Here is a 20,193-nt window from a genome sequence, read left to right as displayed (position 1 = left end):
AACCATAAACAACACTGGCTTAGCCGCGTCATCCTCCGCAGCTCCGCCATTTTGCCCAAACATGGTCACTTCTGGCTCCAAAAAAACAAGATGGTGACGGCCAAAATGCACACTGCTGGCTTCACAACGACCACAAACCAATGGGTGACGTGTCCATTATTTTTACTGTCTATGGTTGAGACCAACATTGCCATCCCAAGAGCCATGCCGCTAGCTAAAAGCTGAGATATCGTTAGGGTCCTTATTTTCTTTAGAGACTGACTCCTGTAAACTAAACTTGAATGTGTAAAATCAGCAGAGTGCCCCTTTAATCTAGCCAAAGACCATACAGCTTTCATTAGTCACAGTCTTCCGTGAAAGAAAAACATATTGAGCAGATCTTTCATTGACTTACTGTAATGTTGTTTTCACACCTGCCTCGCTCAGGGCTGCGTATTGTGGACCGTTTATGTGCACTTGGGTTGGTTCGTCTGGACATGTGAAAACATCCCAATGGAAGCAGCCAGTCAACGAGCACTCGACAGTCTCGGCCTCCGTCCAGCTCCATCCCAGAGCAGTTCATTTGAGGTCAGACAGCGTCCAAGAGCCAGGCAGACAGCCAAGGAATGCTTAATGAAGCTTACCGCAAGGTTTCTTCGTCCCACCGTGCACCAAAGTACATGGACTGCATGAAATGATGTTGTCGTGATGGGTTCTGTCTGTCTATTGTGGGTAGACACATTCCGGGAGTATAATAACTCTAGAACAATCCAAGATAACTTCACACATCCACCCCCATTACAATTTAGAGCTCCTATTTAATAACCTCCAGAGTTAATATTAATAAAACCCATGTGATACGTAAAGTATGATGTTACTTAGATATGCACTGATTAATACACCAACTAGTGTTAATAAGGAGCTCATTAGGATAATTGGTTTTGTTTCACATATGGTGAATATGGGAGAGCATTAGGCGGCTAAAGTGACTTGTCTTTAGCTTGTAACATACATGCAGTACATATGTATGTTATGCATACATGCATACAAGTAAAATTCTGTTTGAGCAAAAGAACAGTACACATGCATAAACAACTGGCCGAGAGCTGCTCATATGGTGCAAGTAGAAGCGGTAGAAGTACTTTGTCTGCACAGCTGCTTATGATTGATTGTTTTTTTTCATTCAGAAGTTGAACAATGCTACTGCACCGCTTTGTTCATAAAGTATAGTTTGCTTGTCAGTTGGGAAATGAAAACAACATAAACATGCAGACAGGTTCAAGCCTTCAGACCCATTGTCCCCCCACATTGTTCCTTATTTTCCTTGATTACTGAAGACATCTTCTCAGGACTGTGTGGGCTTGCACAGACTGTGATGATTGACGTCTTACTTGGACACTCTCCTGTTAGCCTTGTCTACTTTCCATTTTGTAATGTCTATTGTGTGAGTGATTATGTTTACATGCACATAATATTCTGTTTTTTGCCCTAAACTGGTTAATGAAAATGAATATTGCACTAATAATCCTGTTTACATGCAGCCGTGCAAAAATACGATTTTTTAAGTTTTTCCACCGGTGGCCTTGTTGGACAGCGCAAACACAAATCCTTTTTTCGTTCCTTCAACATGCACCTTTTTGAAAAGTTTGGCTTTGCGATGTTTGGGAATATCCAAAAACCTGTTGATATCCAAGTCTTTCATAATGTTTAAAAGTAGTTGTTATTCCTTCCGACCAGAGATGTGGGTTTTTCTTTTGGGCGTGCATCTCTACCGCAGCCTTGCAAACTGTTGGCTGGTTGGTTTGTGTATGAAAACCATAGCAACACACAGAGCTGACCGTAAGCCGTAAACAGGCAAGAGGCCGTAAACTGTCGCAATGCTTTACAGGATAAAAGTATTTCAAAGATGCAAAATAAAATGCCACACAGACCTTTTGGTTGAAATGGATTTATTCAACATCAGTATGAATGTATAGAAGTAGTTTAGATTTCAATGTCAGCACAAGCCACAAACACACCCTGAAAAGTACGGTACAGCTTTGAAGAGTTATTTTTTGGCACGCAACATTCAATCAACTCAAACGACTAATGCTGGCCGACACAGAAAGAAGCTGATGAGCTGGAATCTGGGATCAAAGATATAGGGTATAAAGAACAGGCCTGCATACAATAAGTGATATATTCTGAGTCCTAATTAAAGGTAGACACTTTCAGCCGTATTCAAAAGCAGCACACCAGATCAAAGGCTTTAGCTAATTAGCACTGACACAGCCAAAAAGACCCCCCCCCTCTCTCACAGTTTCATTATGAATGTGTCCAAACAGCTTCCTGGATAAGCACCCAAACACTGCTTTTCATGCTGTTCAAGGATAGGCCTTTTAATCTTTTAAATGATCATGAGTCTGTACTCCACTCATAACTTTTTTAAACGTTCTTAACAGCAGCGTGAAGCCAGTGGAAGATCATCCAAGCGAAAATACGTTGCAAAATGATGACAGCAGCACCTGCTAGCTGCCACTTCAGGTCGAGTCAGCTGCGAAACACATCTAGTGCAAATGGTACACAGAGTCGACACTTTCAAACCAGGCCATGCCCATTTAGGAGACAGGAAGTGTGTACCGCTTCATATCATCTTTAGTATAGAGGATCTTTGGGTGTACTGTGCAAGGTGTGAGCATGCGTGCAACCTTCTCTCCTTCTGAGAACTCAGTCTGTATTCTGTGTTTGAGTCTTAAGTGTCTTTTGGAAACTGTGACATTAATCATATCGATCCAATATTTTTTTTTAGGATCTATTTTGTCTCCTTCACACAACTACTGCATGTGTAAACATTATTAGGTGAGTTCTGTATGTCTGACTATAGCAAACCGATCAGGAGTAAAGCTCTTAATTACTACTACTCATTAATCACTGAAGACGTTTCAGTTTTTGGACTTTGATCTGAAGATGACAGGGACACACTGCAACGAGAACTTTCACCATACACCAGTCAAAGTGCTCAGAGTCATATGTTGTTTTTTTGTATACCCACAGTAAAATCATATTGGGCTCCCTGTAAACACTGCAAACACTGCAGAGGTTGAGTGGATTTAAAGCATTAAGTACAAAATCACACCAATGGCTGAACATGATTAATGAAATGCCGTTAACCATATAATGATTACAATATTATTTAGAGGAAAAACACCAATTTATACTAGAAGTAATACAACTAAATGCTAAAGAGGAATGAAGACGCCAGTATCTTCTGTAAGGTTAAACATCACTATTAGATCGTGTTTGATAGTTACAGTTTTCATGATCAATTACTTTGTGTTTCACCTCTACAACTGTTAACTGAGATGGATGATAATTAATATACTTCCCATGTATCTGTAAGAACATCAAAACCTCTTTCAAATTTCATGAACTAATCATATATTCGTATCTTTCACATATGACGTTATTACATTTCCTGAGATGAAAGAATACTCTTTCTAAAACGCTGCCCCAACATCTATTTTCACATAAAACCTATCATTCTCCAAGTGATGAAAATTTAAACAACTCTTTTTGTGGCATATGAGAACTCGGCTATTGTTTCAGTACAATTTACTTTGAAGGATTATTCCCTTTGAGTTATTGCCAATTTAAAGAGTAAAAATGTAAAAAAAAAAAAATACCAAAGCTACTTTTGTCATAAATTTCAAATCAACACATTTCTGTGTGACATTACATTACAAGCATTGCAATATCATCACTGCTGTCACGGTAACATTACTTCAGTGCCAATATGGCACTGGTTCCTAAAAGACCAGTATCTAGCAAACCAAATGACAACGCAGATGTCGGTGCCACTTAAATGCCTGCGCTGCTCTTTGGTGCTCCGAAACGGACGTTAGCAACAGAAACATCACCGCACGTGACGCTAGTTAACATTACACAGGGAATGTTAGCCTATCGTTAGCTAGTGGCTAGGGGTGTAAATCACATGTTATATCACCATAAGATATTATATTGATTGTTAGGACAACGATACAATATTTACTGATATCACAAAGTCTGCCAGGATATCATTTGGATTCAGGGGCTTGCGACTGATACTAGTCGATACATTTAACACAATCAGCTACATTTATATTTTATTACACAAAACAACTAAAATATGATTTGACAACTTCATTACTTAGCTCTTCCAGACATTTAAATTAAAAAACAAGCTACTGTTTTTAATAAAAAGAATAAATATAAAGTGGAAATTTCAAAATAAAAGCACATCTTAAAGATGACGACATGTATTGATATTTAACCTTTGTATCGATAATATTGGATCGTTGAGGATTGAATCGATATATATCGATCCGGATCGATGTATCGTTACACTCCTACTAGTAGCTGTCTTAAACGCAGTTAAAACGCTGAAAGCTAAACGGAAAGGAAGGATTCCAACACCGGGACGTTTAACAGTCTGCAGCTGGCCACTGCCCTAGTCGAAGTTGTCAGAGAAACCACACCGACGGGACTTAATGGTGCATTCAATTGCAACTTGTAAGCTCATGGTGCATTCAATGTTGTCATTCAAAGTACTCTTCTGCCATCTAGTGGTTCCTTTTTTGTCGTTTAATAGCAATTGATTGGTTAAAATAAAATTATTTTTACATTTTCAATAAATCATTTACATTTGACCATATGGCTTTAGCAATAAACAATCCGTTTTTTTATGTCAGTGACTGTCGTTTTGCGGTCTAGTAAGTATCGGTTCACGGCTTAGGCACTGGTGCCGTTTGAAAAGTATCGTTTTAGCACCGGTATCGGTTAAAAAAACAATACCTAACCCTACTCATACAGCAGTGAATGTCGATCCAACAGATCCGGAGCTGCACATCATGCTGGTCACCAGTGATGATGATCCCTCCCCCTCCAGAGCCTCTGCTCCAATCAGGCCCTGCCGGTGCAAGTTGAGGATGGAGTCAGCGATGATGCGGGCGGTTTTCTTCTGGTATCCCCCAGATGTTACCATGAGTATGGGGATGCCCCGTCGCGTTGCAGCCCTGAACACAATCTCATCTCTATTTATAATGCCCTGGCAGAGAAAGACAAGAGAAACGCTGGTCTGTCAGTCTATCTCCGGCCTTGGATAGTACTAGTACCTTATCTGAATCCTCACTCGAGGAGGGAAGGGAGGCCTGGATGGTCCGATATCTCACTTCTCCACTGTAGAGCAACAAACCTCTCTGGGCAACATATAAAGGAGGAAAGAAACATACATCCCTGTTCGTCTAGGGATTGAGAGTGGGAACAGCTTGTGTCAAAATTCTCATTGATTATGGAGCACAAATACTGATTTCATTATTATTCAAGAAACACAGTGCCTGAATTGAGCCAAAATGTGCCAGTACCATTACTCAGCAATTGCATGACATGATCATCGCATGCGTCTTGGATATATTTCTATTCATATCTATACTTTGTAGGTAGGGGAGACCCTGAATAGTCGACTATTTAAAGACTTGATCTAAGGAACCTGATTCGACTGCCAATCTCACAGTGGAAGCGCCGCGGTTTCTGAAAATGTGGTTATCAAACAAAGGATTGTTCCTTTCGGGCTATATGAGGCTGCTAAATGTTAGATTTGACATGTAATTGCTTGGTTTTTCCCAGTAAATCGTGATATATAGCTTATTGGGAAAAAGATCAGCCTATTGATAACACTGTTATAACAATTAGAAGTAAGGATACTCATGTGGAAAACAATCTTAAGTGCTGGTAGTCAGTACTGGTGAGTCCTGGACCATTCAAACGACAACTTTACATCATTTTTAATTTCAAGCCATATACTGTACCATCCCGAATCAGCTCTGCAACACACATCAGTGTACCATTCCCAATAACACATTTTTATTTGCTCCAATTATTCTCTGGAATTTGCAGGATGACTGGCAGGATATCTCCGCACACAGGAAGTAATACATCCAAATTTGTCTCATTGCGGATCAGCTCTCAGTATGCTTTCAAACTTCCTGACAAATTAGCTACATGAAGTGCTCATGTAACACGACACAGCTGAGCCTGCCACTTTTACATTCAGATATTTCCCCTGCCATTACAGCGCTGCAGATAAAGAATGTCATCTTCTAAAAATGGTCAACATTTATCTTATAAAAGGGTTTCTTCAGAGTAATCAGGGATGTGAAGTGATCTGAAGATGCTCTTCACTTTCACTAGTAGCCGGTGCATTTGAACAGACACATTGCTACAAATCGGTGTCACCTCCATTCCTGTATGTAATGCCATCTGAAATGGACAAAAATCACAAAAAATGAAAGTTGTGTTTAGGTTCATTTTGAAGGAACATAGGAAAGATGCAGGGATACCTAAAGGGAACGTAATGCAACAAAAGATATGCTTCCTGATTTCGTTACAGAGCTGCAAAATTGGAAGAGTTATTGCAGGCATACAGGGTTTCTGATGTTAAAGTCCTCTTAATTTTTTCTATAGACAATGCTACAGTAGGTGAGGCGCAATTGGAGAACTTCCAAGGCTTGGGTGTACGTGAAGCTCTCCTTGTTGAAGTCCTAAAGTACAAAAGATGAGAAAGAACTACAACTCCCAAAGAGCATTTTGGTGAGAAACATCCCTCTCATTGAGTTTGAAATTTTGTTGCATAAAATAAGCACATCGTCTGAGGTTGAGAATCATGGATGTACGAGTTAAAAATAAAGAAGATACTTTGGCGAAAGAACATCAACAATGGTGAAAAGTAAGAGCAGGGATTCATTAGCTTGGACCGACGACGAGGTGGAACTGTTACTGAAAGGTCTGTAAGCTTACCTAAACGATAAGACTGACTGACGTGTGTCCCCGTTTCTAAAGGTCTCCGTTTGTGCCCGTCCAGGCTACAAAGCAACCCCGGCGTTTTCAAACCAAAACGGGGGCAGCAGGGTTTCCAAATGTCTCTGTTTTAGGGGCTCGGAAACGACGCAGTAGTGTTGCCGCGAGGCGTAAATGTAGCAAAAGATACCTGTTTTTAAACGAAAAAGTAGTAGTGTAGATGTAAACGCATACAATTCTATGCTTTTTGATCTACAAGAGGCTATCATTGTGTTGACATTGTGACGCATAGCAATGTGATGAAAATTCATCCAATCTGCGACTGAGACTGCAACCCCCAGCACCAACCCCCCAGCACAGCCTAGTGGTAAACAGCGGTGGAAGAAGTATTCAGATCCTTTACTTCAGTAAAAGTACTAATACCACACTGTAATAATACTCTGTTACAGTAAAAGTCCTGCATTGAAAATTTTACTTAAGTAAAAGTATGAAAGTATCAAGAAAATGATCTTACAGTATTAAAAGTAAAAGTACACAATGCAAAACTACTAACTAAAGCTGTCAGATGAATGTCGTGGAGTAAAAAGTACTATAAAGTATTTCTCTCTGAGATGTGGCGGAGTAGAAGTAGAAAGTGGCATGAAAAGAAAAGACTCAAGTAAAGTACAAGTACCTCAACATTTGGATTTAAAGGGTAACTACCGTTTTTTTCAACCTGGATAATTCAACATACTGTATGTATATACAATACAGGGAAAAACAATGTTTGGCTGGACGTCATTCACAGAAAGAATTATTTACATTTTTACATACTAGTGGTGGAATGTTACTAAGTACATTTGTACTTAAAGGGTAACTACTGTTTTTTTCAACCTGGACCCTATTTTTCCTATGTTTTTATGTCTCAGTGACTGATGGGAACATCTTTGAAATTGATCCAGTATTAAGCGAGATGTGCCCTCTGATTCAACTGTTAACTTACTTTGTTATACTGCTCAAAAGACATTTAGGAGCTATTCCTTCTTCTGGCCATGGTTGTGCTTGATCATTTGAGATGCCAGACTTACAGAGTGAAAAATGAGCTTACAGTGAGGAATAATGTGACAGGAGCAAAAAAACGCTCAAAAATGGCTTTGGTTTTCAGAGGGTTAATTGAACAGCACAATTTGGAATTGTTACAGCTCTAGTTGCACCAAACATTCAACTAAATATTGCACATTTGATTAATCGCGGTCTTCACGATTAGCTGATCTTTCAAATCGCGATTTCAATTTGAAAACGATTAATCATTTAGCCCTAGTATGAACTGTAAAAGTTACTCTGTCACTCCATGCTTATCAGTACTCACTTCTGGAGTACATTTACATTGGGTGTGAGACAGAGTACCTGTGGTGATATAGAGAGTCCTCCAAGCGGGTCCCCGTCCAGGATGTCTGTCCCTGCGTTGTAGACAATGATGTCAGGTTGGACCTCGTTCAGCGCTCCGTCACAGTGGAGCTCTACTTTCTGAAGGTACTCGGAGTCTTCGGTGCCCCAGTCCAGCTCCACCTTTCTCTTTATGGCTCCTGGAGATACAGAGAAATGGAGACATTATGGACATCCACACTAGATACTTCCACACTAGAGCCGCATTTTTCTGTCCGAGCCCGACTCGATACGTTTGTTTGTGTGGAAAGCTTTTATTAAGCAACTATAGGAAGGCATTCAGAAATGTCAACAGATGAGGTCATCAGCTCACACGGGGGAACAAGTGCACTTTAACACAGGCGTGCACCTACATAATAAGCTGTTTTAAATTTAAAATCCATCCTCTAATCCACACTATTATTTAGAAGAAGTAGATTTGTCCCACTCAAAAAATATGAAAGAGAACCCACTCCCCGAAAGAGGTAAAAATTACCATTCAAGGGGCTCAAAACATGTACGGAAAACATGATTTGTCTCTACTTGTGCTACATTGAGGGGGCAAAGAACACAACATGCATTTATGTAGCTTTAAATTTGGGAGCTTATTGGCATTAACAAGGTTAAAGAAAGCCAGAAACCATGTGATGTTTTGTATATGAAGAAAGGTTTGAACAATACAAGAAGATACATATTTCCTTTACATACGTACATAAAAGACACCATAAATTGTTGCAAAAACATTCACCAGAATGGAGGAAATTAAGTGTTTGACGCTTAACACTTTATTGTGGACTCCACCAGACCCCCCCGCCCCCCTCCGGTTACTGTATATTGTGTCCCCGGCAATGTTTAAACAAAACCTACACCCTTGGAACCAACCATAATAAAATAGGAGCAGTTATCAACGGGCCTGATGTATACGTGGGCTAATAATTGATGCAGTATTATGTATAACAGCATATCTTTTAACTCAGGCAGAATAAACTTACCAAAACAAATTTCTGCTCACTGAATTGTTACAAAATGTTCAGGTGGATAATTGTGTTTATCTTCTATAGAATACTCCGGAGTGTAAATCTGCAGCAGTGCTTTAATTCATTAGCATGTCCATTTCCAATAATTAATGCAAATGATGAAAAAGGTTCATTAAAAAACCTTGATGTTTCAAAATTCAAACAACTTTCGAACAATTGTCTTTCTTGGTCGTTTTTCAATGCTAGTCCTGCAAGACTTGAAAGAAAAAAAAGTGTCCGGAAATTGAAAGCTTTGGTCTCTTTGAGGGTACAAGGAAATAAATGTGTCTTGGACCAAAAATATGAAGCAGAATGGAACTGTGAGGTTGTTTTTTTTTATCTTAAACAAGGCAGAATGTACATTTATTTTACTTTCTTACAGGGTAGATATGGTTATGAAATTCAATCAGTTGCAGAGAAGAAGAAGATAGCCAAAGGATGGGGAGAGTTTTAAAGGCGAGACTGTGCCGTTTCGTCCCCGGAGTACTGTAAGAATTGGGGCCAAATGTTAACGTGGTTGCTGTCGGATCAGCTTTAATGTATTGGCACAATAGTTTGGTGTAAAAGCCATGATCATTGTGTTGCATGGACTCCTGCATGACATATTTCCTGCTGAGTGCTAATACAGTGAGTATAGTAGTGCAAAGGGGAAATCACAGCATATAATAATTAAAATGGCACTGAGGGACATCTAGGGGCTGGAACTGGAGGAGGAAGCCCTCTTCCACCCTAGTCTCGCATTGCCAGACCTTCCTCCACAGCGCTGCAGAGGAGGGTCTGACTAGTCCACACAGCATTCCGGGATGGGACAATAACGTGCTCTGGTTTATTGGCATTTCTTAAAACCAATCACAATCGTCAAAGGGCGGTGCTAAGTGCCAGATGGAGCAACAGTGCCACTTAGACCATACCTAGAGATTGGCATGGTTGTACTTCAGTTAGCCTAACAGATGGTTTGATTTGCATTGAGAGATGATTTTATGGAAAGTACCCCATGCCAATCTCTAGGTATGGTGAAGGGTATGTGATGATGTGGGGGCCAAGGGAACTTTATCAGGATCATAGTATCCTGGATCCATGAAATAACTGGCCTTTCAAAATAAAAGTCTGCCTGCCTCTATGGGAATTTAACATAGGGGTGTACTGACTTATGCCCCCTGTATTATAAGGAAGAACATTTATTTATTCACGATACATTATTCATTCACAAAGAAAATTGGTGTCCTTAAAGGTTGGATTTTTCTCATTTTTTTAATTAAGGCATCAAAGATCAATTTGCAAAATATGATTTTTTTATTCTTCTTTTTAGTCAACTTTAGCATGGGTGTCCTAATTTTTTCACATGACTGTATATATACATACACACACACACACACACACACACACACACACACACACACACACACATATATATATATATGGTCTGGCTCAGGTTAAACCCTTTGTGAAACAGTTACAGACAGAGAATGAATGCCATAAAACTTTCTTTTATTGTCTAGTTTGACAGTCATAATGAAAAAAGACCATCAATAAAATACTTTTTTTTAGTGCTTCAAATTACTTGGTATCAGATCAGTGCATAGTTTCGCCTACTTGCCAAGACCAGCTTTTAAGGCTGTATCGGAGGCATTTCCGATACTGGTATTGGTATCGGAACAACTCTAATTATAGACTTGTGGTGCTATCAACTCACTTTTGGCATATCCGTCCCCAGGATATATGTAGCGATTATACACATCCATGATGAACACTCGTCTGTCGTCCAAGAAATCACGCTCGTGTCCATTTCCCTACAACAGAGCAGAACCACGACCTTTATTAAAGACCTCATATTATGCGCACCGCCCCCCCACCCCACCCCTCCTTCACACAGTTGCTAGTAGCCAAGGAGGACACGGCGGATTAAAAAAACATGATGGACTGTTCAGAAGAGGTAATTATCTTCACTTAAGCCACAATCTTCTGAACATAGCCATACTGAGAAATCCAGAGAGAGCTTGTAGTCTTAATTAGCTTTGTAGAAACTCATTTGGCAATGGCTTGAATGTAACGGACGCTCGTTAATATCAAAAAGTGACGCACTAAACATGCAATATGAAATTGAACAAATGTCTTCATATTAAACTTCAGAGTGCATAAACAACATAAAATAATATCTATCTCACAATGTTAATTCAGTGTGCATTTCCACAGTCCGGAACCCTTTTCCCTGTTTATTTGGACACCACATGAATGCAGCTCAAACGCCCTATCTTGCAATGTTAACCAAAGTTTAACATAATTTGTGTATCCGCCCAGTGATTTGGATCTGCTCCAAAATGTAACCCTCCGAGGTTCGCCTGGTTTCCTTGTGGAAAAAAGAGCCCAGATAACTTATTTCAAGTGAAAGAAAGGACAAAAAATTACATTTAAGATCCTCAACTGGGAGCAGAAAGGCTGAGACAGTTGTTGTAGTTCAGACAGAATCAAACATCAAGATCAAGATTTTAATTTATTTATTTTGGCTTCGCCAATGGCACCGTTTTTGAAAAAACTTACACATTTTCTACAAAAGCAGAGAATGTGATGCGTGTGTGTTTGAACAATGTTTTACACAATGCACACATCACAGAGTTAACAAGCCCAAGCATACAAGTAGCTGACATTACTGCAGATAACCCATTGATAGTCTAATATTATCCAAAGCTGTTTGCCAGTGGAGATCTTTTCAGATACATTCCACTGAATATGACAGTAAGGTCCAATATGGCCCGCAGAGAGCCTCATTGATTGGTGTGGTGGTAAAAAGGGATGCACATTGACACAGAGAGAGATAATGGTATTGGCTCACCTGATGAGCATCCAGATCGATGATGGTAGCCCTGGAGATGCCTTCCACTCTCTCAAACAGAAACTGAGAGATGAATGGGAAAATGTTTGCTCTCTCTCTGAAGATGACACATTCACAGACCAGACTCTTTCTATGGGATTCCAAAGTAACACTCATACTTTTGATATGAAATTACAATTGAGCTGTGCAGAAATGTCCACAATAACCGGGTTAAGCTCATACTTATGTTATGGTTCGAAGATGTTAAAAGAATGGAACCTGTTCAATAGCTGCATGTAAACCCTTCACTCCTTTCTTTTTTGGTACTCAGCTGTCTGCATAATCTAGTACTTACAAAGCATGATAGTGTACCCTCATCAGCTCCAAGATATTGAACATTAACACAAAAGCAAAACTATGTAATGTTTGGTGAACGGCAGCCATTGTGGAAATTGCAGTTTGAGAGAGACCAAGCCCTCAAGAACATTCCTGGGCTATGAGCCTTCACAAATACAATCTAATTCTGTGGGAAACACTGGTCGTGCTTTATATTCCCCACAGTAACTGTGTTTACATTCTTTCATGTACTTTGTGATACAGACATAGACTCTAAAAATAATGGACAAAGCTTCCAGGCCTGAAAAGTGAAGCCAATGCGGAAGTGCCTTAAAGCTAATTTCCAGCAGGGAGTGACTTCACTGGCTCCAAAAAGAAGTCTGTTTCTTAGAAGTATATGACAGGGTTCCTGCAGGTTTTAGTAAGTCAAATTTAAGACCATAAAGATTGAAATTTAAGACCTACATGACGCATTACCAAAAAAATGGTTACCACTTGTAACCAACAGCGGAATCTAGCCATGTCTCATTAAAAGCAAAATGTCCCATTTTCCACACGTAGGCCTAGCCGAACTTTAACAAACTCTGAGGATTGCATTTATCACGGGATTTGTAGTTTTATCACTGTGTACATACCAACACAAACATCCCCCAGAAAGAACTACAACACACCGAAACAACGTTCTGAGGGCAGCGTTCTGCTGGTTTTGTTACAGAGCAAAGACTCCACTTTGTAGGCTACGACTCCATGCTTTCTCTTTGGAGGCTATGACTCCATGCTTTCTCTTTGGAGGCTACGACTCCATGCTTTCTCTTTGGAGGCTATGACTCCATGCTTTCTCTTTGGAGGCTACGACTCCATGCTTTCTCTTTGGAGGCTATGACTCCATGTTTTCTCACGACTCCATTAGGGCTGAAACGATTCCTCGAATAACTCGAATAATTAAATTACAAAAAATCCTCGAAGCAAAATTCTTTGCCTCGAAGCTTCGTTAAATCAACGTAATTAAGGTTGTACGGCTCACTGTGTTTCCGCACGGAGGATAATTACTAGCGCACACAACAGGTTGACGCTTCTGTGGACACAAGACCGTTTATATACTGTCTATGCCCGAGACTGACGGCCCAGATTACAAATGAACGAAGACGAAAATAGCGAGGGTCTAAGAGAAGAGACAGGCGAGAGAAAACGACAGAAAGTTTGGGATCATTTTAAGCTGCAAACATGCTGCTACATCATCTCAGTAGAAAACATCCAGTCTACTCATCCATTCCACGGAGCCAACCCTGACACCAGGTAGCTAACTAACGTCTGCTGCTCTCGTCCACCGCGCTGTTTTACACAACTAGCCTACAGCATGCTACTCTGCTAACAGCCATGTTTTACCAACAAGCTAAAACGAGAGCTGTCGGTTTGTAGTCTGACTGTTTATTAGTTTGCTACTAATCTTTGGAAACTTAGCTGCTGCCGGAGACAAACCGGCTCCTCCCCCCAGCATGGCCACTTAATATGCACGTGAATGACATCGTCATGCCGGTGATGTCTGCATTCTTTATTCTCTCTCCTCACTGTGTATTAGCCTTCTTAAAATGTGTCCCCCAGAACAGTGTAGTTGAATGGACCTGCTGCTTTGTACAGTCACATTTACCCTTAGGTTAGTGAACAGCTCTTTTGCATATCCAGTGCAAAGAGCCAGAGGCAAGAAGGGGAAGGGGGTGAAAAATATTAACATTTGGGCTTTTTCAACTTGTCAAGTCTTGTTTTACTTTTTGTTATAAAACCTGTCAAACAGATCAGGTCAAAATCCACTGTTCTCATTTTTTCTAATAATACATTCCTAAGTTCAGTTGAAGCTAATTGGAGGCCTTAACAGTGTTAGTTGGTAGTGCGAGAAAAAAAGTTAAGCTAACCTTTAAGTTTGCTAACATTAGCTAACATTAGCTCGCATTGCCAGACCTATCTCCACAGTGCTGTGGAGTAAAGGTCTAGCTTCACCACAGATACATTCTGGCATAGGAGAAAATAAGCACTCTGGGTTGTTTGCATTTCTTTAAACCAATCACAATTGCCTTGGGCGGCGCTAAGCTCTGGGCGCAGCGACGGTGGCTCTGCTAAATAGTCTCAGGAAGGACTGTTCACTCAAAACAGTAACATGAGCTATTTAAATTAGCTGATACATGGTTAAACCTCATTTGATCTTACCAGCAAATCCCTGTCAATCGGTCCCAAAACGTCCCAGAGAATAAATGATGTAAAAATACTCTTTGTAAATCTTAACAATCATTCCCCGAAGGAACCAAGCAGGCCTGTCTTATTGCATGATCCAAATTTCTCAAAGTTTGTTGTTTCCAGAAGGGAGACACAGAGTACAGAAGGCAAGGGACATCCGGCAGAACATCCGGCAGCGACGAACGTGAGGCAGTTATCCTGGAAATTTTGCAGTTATCCTGGAAAAGTTGATCCAGACTAGTACTAATTACCTTGATGGCCAGAGTGATGTCGGCGAAGGCACAAAAGCCTCCTCCCCTGTCGCTGGAGCAGTGATGGAAGCCTCCTCCTGGGAAACAGAAAGTCCACTGGCTCAACATCAGGGCTATTAGACAAGCCGAGAAGGGCTATTATTTTAAACGACCATAATTGGTCCTGGGCTGTTATTGAGTCTATTGCAGCTCATAAAAATGGCTGCTGTTCCCCTGTGGCACAACAATGGGTGTATTGACACCAGAATGGGACTGTTCAATTGCTACTAAAATGCTTGAAGTGCAGCAATGTACAGTACAGGGATGGGGAAAAAAGACTTTGGACACACAACAAATTGGGATGATAACTATTCATTCAGGGTAAAAGTTATGCCGCGTTCTATTTACCTCGGAACTCGGAAGCTGGAACTGGGAATGACGTCATACCCGAGTTGAATGTGTTCTATTTAAAAGTTGGATTTTCATTGTTTTCATTAGCTCTAGCCCGGTTAGCTATTGTTAGCAATACCAGTTGATAACAACGCATTACGCCGTTTTTTGTGCATGCAAACAGCGTAACAACATGTCCACAGATAGAAGTTGAACATGCCTGTGTGAACGACTGATTTAGTGACACAAATAAGACAGAAGTGCTTATAACTTCATGTTGCTGCAGCTTTCAAAACTGTTGATACAGGGGGCAGTAAGGTTGGACTTTGAACCCGGGCTACTGCGAGGTTGTCCAAGTTCCGAGCTCGAGGTCAGGGGGCGTGTTTCCGACTTTGACCTCGTTAAAACCGAGTCCCGAGGTTAATAGAATGCGGCATTATACTCCCTTCTGCCCTGCTATGCTCATGTTCATTAAACTACAGTGCAAGGTAGAATATAAATACAGGCCAGTAAGGCGACGGGGGAAAATATGATTACCATTTATTGCCTGGCCTCCAACAAGTCTTTTATAAAGCCTGCATCCTATTTTATTTCTCATTGCTGAGTTGAGTTGCTTATTGTGTTTTATTGTGGATTTTATTAATGTTTTACTGCAGGTGCTTTGGTGCTTATAGTATATTTTATCGCTGATCGTATGTGACGTACCTTGAGTGCATTGAAAGTCCCCATTAAATAAAATGTATTATTATTATCACAGTATTGAGACACACAATATGTAGATGTCAGACGCATTTAAATAGCGTTTATATAGTTATAGTTTATTAATGCAGAACAATATTTCCACCCGATTCATTAACAGAAGGTGTGAAGCAGCTGACTAAGCTGGAGGTACAAAGTAATGATGCAGCTTCAATACGTCTTAGGCACCGACCAAAGTGCCTCTTAAGTATCAAGTATCGAAAAATGCCTTGTCATTCAATACCCAATTTCAATACCTAAGGAGTAACACCCAAAACACACCGCACACGAAAGCAGTGTAGCGCAGCTATTTTTATTTTGACGCCCATGTTATCCAATCTGTCCGGCCACACCGGGTGCGTAGTGTCCGCGTATGCCCGCGCGCTGCAGCGATAATTTCAGCGTCTCCTTTTATTTTTCAACCCGTTCTCATTCCGAACTCGTAAAATAAGGACGTTTGGACAGTGGCTGTCAGCGTCTGATGCGACGAAAAAGGCGTCTTTTCTTTCCTCCCACGTGTCAAAGAACCGGACGCCCACCCACGACCCTTTCTTAAACCCAACCGTCCCGTTCTTCCCGCGTGTAACGGAACCGTAAGCCCAACCACGACCTTATCCTTAACATAATGCGTTAAAAGGGACGGCAATAGTCCCGACCAAGCGCGTTTACTTACTTTAGCGTCAATAAGAACGACAAAGGCACCTGACCAAGCGTCCATATTTTACGAGATGGGTGTGAGAACGTGTTGTATTTTTTTACGCATCACGCAACGTATCACATACAGGAAGACTACAGTGCAGCCAGAAAATAAACACATTTCAAAATAAAACAGCCAGGTTTACGGTGATTTTGGATGTCTTGACTTCTCAGCTGTGTCTACATTGAGATAGGTGGTCAGGTACGCAGGCGGATAGACAGGTGGGAGTGACCTGGCTGGAGGTGGTAGGGGTTGTTGTTGGATGACTACCAAACACACAGACAGAGAGAGCGAGCCGAGAGAGAGCAGAGAGGAGAAGGATCGCAGAAATATGCGTCCGGTATGAATGGCCAGGCGCACGATCAGGCACGTATCTACGCGACACTTACGCCTGCGGTGTGTTCCCGGAATAAATCATATCACCATCAGTGAGCCAATAAGCACGCAGCATGCTTCTACCAAGATCTAATAATGGCTGCGATTGGTCTAATGTTAGACGTCGTAGAGACACGCAGGGAAAAAAACTATGCTACGCACAGAGAAAAATGAATAAATAAAAAGATTTGTGCCGTAATGTGTAACGTTGTACTTTCTTTTGGTTTTATAAAATTGGTATCCACAAAAGTTAAGGAACCAGTGTCGGTATTGGTATTGGTACCGGTATCGGAAATGTTTGAACGATACCCAACCCTACAGTAACTGGTAACGTCCTCTCACATATTGGAGCTGTATGCAGAGGGATTGGTTGTCTATTCATGTGTTATGCGTATCAGTACGAGATAGTCACTTACCTACGTTTATAGCCCATCCTCGGTCAACAGCTAGTTTTCCTGCCTGTGGAAAAGACAAAATATTTCAGTTAAATTTCCGAAACCGACATCGAAAGATTTATTATAAAAAAAGACCCTTTCTGAGTGAAACAGAATATCAAGTTATACATGAAAATGACCTTTTCCAAATAAACCACAAAGTGCAGCTACAATCATGAAGGGTCTTTTGCATTCACCAGAAATGATTTGTGTTTACTGAAGAACAAAAGAAACAATCTCCTTGGAAAATGTTCCAAGGTGATGCATTCAGATGCTGCTTTTCACTGCAGAGCACAGATCTGGAAAAAAAACACTTCAAATTCTGTATGTGTTTACCACAGCTTCTCTTTTTTCCCCTCATTTGTAAAGCTGCCCTCGAAGGCATTGTTGAAATATCATTATTAACACCTGTGCTGATGTCCTGATAGGAGAGGACAAAATGGCCTACATTAAAAATGGCTCCATGACAGCAACAAGCACGGATTTTAGACTGAGACCTTTTTCGCAGTACTATCTTCGCAGTACATACCGATTTGGGCAAAATGTAGTATGCAGTATGTAGACAAAATCAAAATCTACAGTATGCCAAAAATACCCAGATGTCATACTGATTCTGAAAAAATCTCCAGTATGCATCGGAACAGCCTACCTCGCCTACTGTATCCCACAATGCAAAGTGCTGGAACGGTCAAAAAAAACTGTGGCTTGCAGTTTGTGACCAACAAACTGGAAGCTTTTTACAATTTCCGTCTATTATTTCATCACTTAATTCACTTTTGAGACTTTTTAAGGAGGAAATCATCTGTGTAGAATTGGAATATGGGTTTTACGAAAATTGATGCCGAATCCCAAATTTGCGGCAACGATTTTTTGGAGTTGAGAACTTCTACAAACTGATGTGACAGCCAGCTAGTGCCTGTCGAGGTCGCTAGGCAGCCGGCCAGAGGGTCGTGCTCACAGACCCCGCTGTAAGCTGGCTGCATACCACCGATCGACCGACCGAACACAGTATGCAGCAGTACATACTACATAATGCGTCCGTCGGTATGTACAGTAGTAGGCGGTTCCGAAAACAGCCTGAGAGTTAAACAGTCAAATTAGCCAATAAGCTTTAGCCATACTGCCTGCTGACTGCTAAGTCACTGGTTGCTATGGTGATTGCGGTCAAGCTCAGTTCTCAAAGTCTTACTTATAACTCAAAGACTGTAACTGATATCACAGGGTTCGAGATACCACCAGCTACTTTCGGGGGAGGCTGTGGCTCAGGTGGTAGAGCGGTCGTCTACCAATAGGAAGGTTGGTGGTTCAATACCTGGCCCTGCAGTCCCATGTCAAAGTGTCCTTGGGAAAGACACTGAACCCCAAATTGATGCTGCACCATCAGTTTGTTAACGTTCATCTGATGAGCAGATGGCACCTTGTACAGCAGCCTCAGCCACCAGTGTATAAATGGTTGCTGTACTATGCAAATACATATTTATAATAATTTCTCACATTTTATATACCAAATAAAACTGCCAGCAAAGAAGTCCTTAATAGATAATACTGTTTCCATAATAGTTTTGCTGAGAAGCACAATGTATTTCTGCTCAAACTATGACTTTATACAATTACAAAAAGTAGTTTGACTGTATATTCATGCACAGGGAAAGTCAGCTTAAATAATATTGTTACACATAATGTTCCCATTTTTTAACTCCCATAAATTAAATACATATTTTCCTTTCCTTTTATGTTTGCTGAAATTTAAAACATAATCTTGTTCAGGAAGACCCTGACTATGATCATGACTATGATCATGTAAACTATGATGTTATTTTACTGTATATTTGGAGAAGATTTAAAGGGAAAGTGACCTCAATTTACATTCAATGTCAATGTAGGTGCTGGAGCACCCATTTACTTATAGAATAAAAGTGTATGGTAATACTTACATACATAGGGAATTCTCTTACAGACCCACTATATGTTAAATCTAGCCTACTCCTAAAAGCATTTTTAACCGGGGGAAAGGGAGACAGGCAGTGTTTGTTTCACATGTTGATCAACCTAATCCTAATGTGCATGGCTACGCATAAGGAAGGGGTTATTTAGGGCTGGTTGCTCCACTGACTCATGCTCCTAAGAAACCACCAGGGCTTATCTACTACACTTTACGAATAAAAGGACATTCTTGGGAAGGTAGTTACTTTCAAACTGCTATACTGTTCTCAAGGATTGATGAGCAAAATGTAATCAGATAAATCATTAATACCATTTTTTTCACTAAGAGTAACGCTGTTATATGTACGTGGCAGCATGTACTTTTAAAGGCAGGTCAAGATTTCTCTCTTAGGTGAAAAAGGGCCCATATATTTCCGGAGCTCAGCGTGTAGGACACCTGAGGGAAAGCGATATGAGCTGGAGAGACTCTGTGTAAATGCCACACTAATGGCCACTCCTCTCTTTATGGGGAAAAACAAGTGCTCAATGTAAGCAGTGAGAGCACCACCATCACTCCCAGAATGCATCTCTTTGGGTAAAACAGACCTTAGGCATGATGCTAGGTCTAATATTACTTGCAATATATCAATTTTGTTTTTATTTAACCTTTATTTAACCAGAAAAAAAACTCATTGAGATTACAAATCGCTTTTTCAAGAGTGTCCTGGCCAAGACAGGCAACAGTACAGTCACACATACACACACAAACACAAAGTACACAAAAAACATTAAAAACATAAAACAACAACTGAAGCAGCAAATA

At 40.6% G+C, this 20,193-nt stretch overlaps 1 protein-coding gene across 5 annotated transcripts in view; it reads right to left on the bottom strand.

Moving 5' to 3' along the window:
• Positions 1-1,921: 1,921 nt before the first annotated feature.
• The window catches only part of hdac11 (histone deacetylase 11), a 28,902-nt gene continuing 10,630 nt past the window's right edge, over positions 1,922-20,193 (bottom strand). For 4 of the 5 annotated variants that reach the window (XM_078247667.1, XM_078247666.1, XM_078247669.1 and 1 more), the window contains 6 exons: positions 17,430-17,472; positions 14,835-14,911; positions 12,040-12,102; positions 10,903-10,999; positions 8,176-8,354; positions 1,922-5,041 (listed from right to left, as the gene is read on the bottom strand). In XM_078247667.1, the coding sequence (XP_078103793.1) occupies positions 4,799-5,041; positions 8,176-8,354; positions 10,903-10,999; positions 12,040-12,102; positions 14,835-14,911; positions 17,430-17,472 (702 nt within the window). In that variant the 3' untranslated portion in view covers positions 1,922-4,798. The other variant, XM_078247668.1, reaches the window with a different exon arrangement.

This window comes from Sander vitreus, chromosome 4 (genome assembly GCF_031162955.1).
Source record: "Sander vitreus isolate 19-12246 chromosome 4, sanVit1, whole genome shotgun sequence".
NCBI classification, from domain to species: domain Eukaryota; kingdom Metazoa; phylum Chordata; class Actinopteri; order Perciformes; family Percidae; genus Sander; species Sander vitreus.
Note: the sequence above shows the minus strand (reverse complement) of the source record. Positions and strands in the feature narration are given on the sequence as shown.